General features: G+C 32.1%; 1 protein-coding gene across 1 annotated transcript in view; it reads left to right on the top strand.

The window, feature by feature from the left end:
• LOC106475294 (alanine aminotransferase 2-like) overlaps positions 1–6,607 on the top strand; it is a 24,220-nt gene that overhangs the window by 16,050 nt on the left and 1,563 nt on the right. The window contains exons 6-8 of the mRNA XM_013935986.2: positions 812–920; positions 3,067–3,132; positions 6,221–6,376. Coding sequence (XP_013791440.2) covers positions 812–920; positions 3,067–3,132; positions 6,221–6,376 — 331 coding nt within the window. The remainder of the gene's footprint in view (positions 1–811; positions 921–3,066; positions 3,133–6,220; positions 6,377–6,607) is intronic.

Genomic DNA, 6,607 nt, shown 5'->3' with positions numbered 1-6,607 from the left:
TCGTGTGGCTGTACGCGAAATTACAAAACAAACAAACAATCAAACATTTGGGGATTCCAACTAACCTTGTACCTTACCTTTTACACGGATACTTTAAAGTTTACAGTAAGGGGTTATTTTACACCTTTTCACTAAGCGCTTTCCCTGATTTTAACATTAAGACTAAACTGTACACTAAAGCTATTATTATCTTTATAGCTAGGATTTTATTATACACCATATACCCATGTTTCCGTTGAACCTATGTAGTATTTTGTACTATAAACTAGTGATGTGTGTTTAACTTTTGCACTGTCTTAGAATACCACAAATATTTATGTTGAACTGAATGTTATATTATCATTTTGACCATTGCTTCCAACACAGACTGGGACCACTAATGAAATACCAGGAAACCGTGACAGGGGCCTTGAAGATAATGTAATTACTGATTAATTATACATATTTGATTTTGCCTCGGTGTTTCTCACTACTCACAGACTTACACTTAAAATTCGTCATAATATTTTCTACCAGCCCTTTCCGAAAAAATATTTTTATTTTATTTAGTGTCGTGTCAAAATACTAGGGTTATCTTACATTTTATCAACACATATGGAAACTCAAATCTTATTTAGTAGTTACTAAACTGACGGTGATAACTCTCGCAAAATGAATTTTATGTTTAAATAACACCGATGAAAGCTTAAGTGAACAATAAGTGTCACAAATACAAAAAACAAAACTTCCTTTTGTAAAGTCGTTTATTTCTTTTCGTTTAAAATAATATCATAATTATTACTTTTACGAATGAATCCAGTTAATTCTACAGATGTGGATCTCGTGGTGGATTTTGTGAAATCATCAACTTAGACCCAGGGGTGAAGAAAATGTTTTGGAAATACATCTCATCTCATCTGTGTTCCAGTACTATAGGGCAGGTAGGATAAAAGTTTGATCTTTATTTATGGAGTAAAGAATGATCAAATAAAACTTATAGGGCTTCTCCTTACCTTAAATATTTTATTTATTGCTCCATTCTTAGGCTGGAAACTTACATTGTTGGTGAAATTCTCTCCTAGCTCACTTTATTTATTTGTGAATTTATTTGTTTGTTCCACAGTTTTGATTCTAGCAGAACGAAGCTTGACAGGTGAACTCGGGGTGCCCCAGGGAATGTCCATATTGAAATAGAGTAGTTTTATTTACTTATTTTGTGTACGAACTCCCTTAGAAGTTACTGGAGGTCATAGAGGAATCTGATTGGTAGATTGGGGGTCTCTGTAAGTAAAGAGGCGGCCTACATCTCTCTGAGGGGGTTATTTTATGCTAGTAATATTATACAATAATATTGATAAAAATGTAATAAAATCTATCTAGTCAAGTAAGACTTAGATGATTATGTTTGCCTAATGCCCAGGCCTAGCCACATTTTGAAAAAAAAAAACTTTTTGCACTTATTCGTAAATTAAGTAATATCAGGCTTTAAGGTTTCGACTTTAAAGGCGAGTCCCTCACATAGAATCTGAGTATTGATTTATCTTTGTTTATACTTAGAAGGATAAAACAATTACAATTACTTTGGAAAATATAAGATTATGCCCCTTAATTATCAAATTCGCAAAACTGGTAAAATATTATGAATAAAATGAACATAAAATATACGAACACCAGTTCAGAACGTTCCATATTAAATATTTAAGGTTATATAAGTTTTAACTTTTGATTCAAAATGCGAATAGATACTTTCTAGTAAGTAATTAATTATACTTTTCCTTTGACATAAAGAGCACTTTTAATGATCAGAAACAGTGGTCAGTTAATAGTGTTTTTACTAATTTGAATTAATACAGGTGACACATTTGTTTCCTTTTGCTGCCCTCTAGTGTAGATGTTTGTAAACATGAAAACGAAACTACAAAATCATTATTATCAGAATAATCTGAAGACAGTAAAATATGAAGTTTTAGAAGTTGTTAATTAATTTCACTGTTACTAACGAGCCTTCCCATCTATGTAATGATGATGTGTTTTCACACTTTCCATATCCTTGATATCACTAGCATAAAATATCCGCGTTCCGCTGGAAGGTTTCAAAGGATTCACAGAAAGTCGCCACCACTCCTTACTCCTAATGGCACAGCGGCAAGTCTGTGAACCTATAACGTTAGAAACCGGGTTTCGATACCCGTGGTGAGAACGGCATAGATAGAAGACCTAATATACCGATCCTCTATTATTCCCAATGACTTTTATAACTACCCCAAGAGGCGGGGTTTCGTACCCGAACAAACACTCAGGATACCCTAGTACGTTTGCCTAAGTTCGATCTCGTTACAGTGTCAATAAGGGTATTAACAAAGTTTCAAAGAAGGCGCTTCTGCTAACCCTAGAATGGTCAAGAACACAAAATCTAGACTGCTATCGTTCCTGCGTGACTTTCTGAATGCGTTTCAGCCCCGACTTGAAACTTCCTTGCTAGGGAGCTACACCATATACATAAGGATATTCTTGGGCTACCCTCAGTCCGTCTGTTAAGTTTGCTTCTGTGAGAGGAGTTTGCAGATAAATAAATAAATTCACGTAAAATGTGAATAAATATAGGATAATACTATTACTTGTAAGTACTTTCATTCTTCAGTAGTAGATGATGATAATCTATAGATTAGTTAATATCAAGTTCATGAAAGCTACGTCAAATGTTTGTGTTTAATATTTTTTTTACGGCACATGTCCCGTATACGTAGATGTTGATCAAACATCAAGACTCAGAGTAGACTCGTTTTAGTTAGTTGTGACAACCTAATCGAAGGGTGCAATGAGCTTCCAATTCAAGTGACATTCATGTTTTCCTATTGATTATTATGAACAATTTTGATAGTTTTAGTTGAAAGGATCGAGATAACTGTTGTCGTGTGAAAAATGAATAACTCACATTCTCCATTAAGACGACAAACAACTTCAGATAAATGTTTATTTATTATACTCGACGTTTCGGCTTACACCTTTATGAAGTCTATGAAAGTTACAGGTTACAAAACAGAAAGTTTAAAAAAAATTAATAACCCCCCACTTGTTTTTTTTTAGGCGATGATCTATTGCATTACAAACCCACCTCATCCCAACGAGCCTTCTTATGATAAATTTATGAAGGTAAGTACTTCAGACGTTATAAATTCAATAAGTACTACATCAGTTGTGTTTAAACAAACATAGGCATAAACATCTATGGATAGGTTTTGTTTATGTAATGGCACTGAGAATATAATCTCCCAAACACGTATGTAGATAACTAGGTACAGGAGAAGGTCAAAATAAGCACAAGCTTGTCTTTTATTGTACTTGTTTTTTTTTTTGCACATTAGATCTCATTTAATTCTAAATTTTACTTTATTGATATTTATGCCTTACTTTCTATATATATTTATACAAATACACATTGAGTAATTAAATACTGTTACACCAGAATACAAGCAAAAGTATGAGAACAACAAGAAAAAGCATCTTGTGGGAGAACTATTGGTTGGCGTGATTAAAAAATTGACATTTGTTGCAAGTTTTGTATATGTGACATCTTTTTGTTGCAAGTTTTGTATATGTGACATCTTTTTGTTGCAAGTTTTGTATATATGACATCTTTTTGTTGCAAGTTTTGTATATATGACATCTTTTTGTTGCAAGTTTTGTATATATGACATCATTTTGTTGCAAGTTTTGTATATATGACATCTTTTTGTTGCAAGTTTTGTATATATGACATCTTTTTGTTCCAAGTTTTGTACATATTACATCTTTTTGTTGCAAGTTTTGTATATATGACATCTTTTTGTTGCAAGTTTTGTATATATATGACATCTTTTTGTTGCAAGTTTTGTATATATATGACATCTTTTGACTCTTTACAATCACATGAGTGTGTGTAAACAGTTTTATTTACCAAGTTGTTTCTCCCAACTTGGTTCATACAAAACCATTTAAATAACTTTACTTATAACTGACCTATCTAGGCTGATGTAGAGTTGGTATAGCTCGAAACTACAGTTTGCAACTGGTTATGGTATGATATTCTGTACAATATGAGCAAACATGTTTATATTACAATTGGTATCGTCACAAAGTAGAAATTAGACTTGAAATGAAAAGAGATTATTTTAAAAATTTAAGGAATATATTTATATATTAATTATTTAATATATATTAAACATGGGTAAACAGACTAAACATATTTCTTAAAACATTTCCAGTTGATAATCCAAAATAGAATAGATCACAAACTATTTGACATCAAATAATATTAGGAATTTTCTAATGTAACAACTAAATCTAACTTATTTAATTGAAGTAGGCTAAATATCTCAGTCTAGATCAGTGTACAGACTTTTACTAACGTTTCTTATCGTGTCCAAATAAGCTTTATTGAAGAAGTTACTTTTTTATTTAGTATCATTAAGATGCATTGTTACTTGAATTTATAGACGCTTGTTGAGCAGTTTCAAATTCATTGGAACCAAATTATTTATGTTCAACAACGACGTTCTTATATCTTGTCAGTTTCAAATTCGTTGGAACCAAATGATTTATGTTCAACAACGACGTTCTTATATCTTGTCAGTTTCAAATTCATTGGAACCAAATGATTTATGTTCAACAACGACGTTCTTATATCTTGTCAGTTTCTTGGAACCAAATGATTTATGTTCAACAACGACATTCATATATCTTATATTTTCACCTTATTAAAAAGGACAAACAGAATAAGTCACTTCAGTCCATTATTAGATTTTTAAAATTATTGAAACTTCAATAATTTCTACCTGAAAAAATATTTTACGAAAAAAAAACTTCACTGTCTATCTCAGCTATTTTGAAAATAATTAACGTGAGCGTCGAACATTCTCGCCCAATCAGCCGTGGTGGCGTTATAATGTGATGATCAATCCCACTATTCGTTGGTAAAAGAGTAGCCCAAGAGTTGGCGGTGGGTGGTGATAACTAGCTGCCTTCTCTCTAGTCTATCACTTTTAAATTAGGGACAGATAGTATAGATAGCCCTCGAGTACCTTGCTAAAGCAACTTGAAATAAGCAAATCAATAGGTCACATGACAATCAAAACCGGTATATAGTCGCACAGGAATGGAATGTATCAGAACTACATTTTGACAATATTTTATATTTTGTACATCGAAAAACTGAACGTTTTTGAGAAGAGTATGTAACAGTCATTTTCAGTGCAAAATATGTATATATTCAGATCATAAAGATGTGTACAGATCAATGAATTTAGATTTTACAAGCTGGGGTATTCTTTGTACTTAATGGTATTGTAAAACAAACAAATTGGACGAAATTGAACACCAGAACTATCCAGCAAGATAGCTGCAACAGGTCATACTTCAGCCATGACGTGCAAAATTCGTTGTCTTGTAAAATGTGATATTACATGAGCACAAACAAAGTCAATGACAAAAGTTGTCCACGTGCCTAAGGCAACAAAGAGTACTCAACATAATTAAAAAGAAGCTCCACCTGGAAAATGAAACAAGTCATGAACATACAAGTTACTTTTATGAAATATATTCAACAAACTACTTCCAACGGCTGGAGAATAAAATGGATATTCATTTTTTCCATTTTACGAAGATAACGATTTTTAGTGTCCGTTTCAACAGACCGATCATACAGGAAGCTATAGATGATGCATTCAAAGAGTTGACCAGTATGTTTTTTGTCTAGATTTATCATCAAAATAATGGAGGGAGGAGTGCTGTGCTTTTGACATGACATCCTTACGATCGAGCCTTTTGCAATAGAAACTACCCTTAAGAGCTATTGTCATGATGCACGGTAATCATAAAACACAGGACTGGACGCGGCGACATGGAATGTAACGTCGTGTTGGGGCTCCAAAATAGTTTTAATATAGTGTGGATAACAAGTGATTGCAAAGAACAGGAAGTACATTGATTTTCTAAAATAGAAGAAGCTCAAAATACATATGTCTGTTTTGCATTAAAAATATATATAATGTACTTACACAATAGCTCAAACGTTTGTTTCTTTTCATACTTGAACGGTTTTTTTTTCTTTATAGTCTTTGTCGTTTCATACATCTATATATTTATAACGGGTATTTTTGGACATTTTAAGTTTAAATAACTACAACGAAGTAGTTAAAATGTTACTTGTTAAACGATAAAACAGATCAATTAATTTTAAATTAACTGTCTTTTTAATTCCCAGGAAAAAACTGCCATACTCCAATCGTTAAAGGAAAGGGCCAATTTTGTAACAAAAACATTCAACTCCATAAAAGGCTTGGAATGTAAGAAAGTAGTTGGAGCAATGTATGCTTTTCCCAGAATCTTCATTCCACAAAAAGTGATCGAGAAAGCAAAAGTACGTATCTATCATACGTTTCATCTTTATCTTTTCATCTTTATATTCTGTAAGTTTCATCTTTATCTTCTGTAAGTTTCATCTTTATCTTCTGTAAGTTTCATCTTTATCTTCTGTAAGTTTCATCTTTATCTTTTGTAAGTTTCATCTTTATATTCTGTAAGTTTCATCTTTATCTTCTGTAAGTTTCATCTTTATCTTTTGTAACTTTCATCTTTATCTTCTGTAAGT

The sequence above is a fragment of the Limulus polyphemus genome, unplaced genomic scaffold, assembly GCF_000517525.1.
Source record: "Limulus polyphemus unplaced genomic scaffold, Limulus_polyphemus-2.1.2 Scaffold8364, whole genome shotgun sequence".
NCBI lineage: Eukaryota > Metazoa > Arthropoda > Merostomata > Xiphosura > Limulidae > Limulus > Limulus polyphemus.
This window is presented reverse-complemented; position numbering and strand designations above follow the sequence as displayed.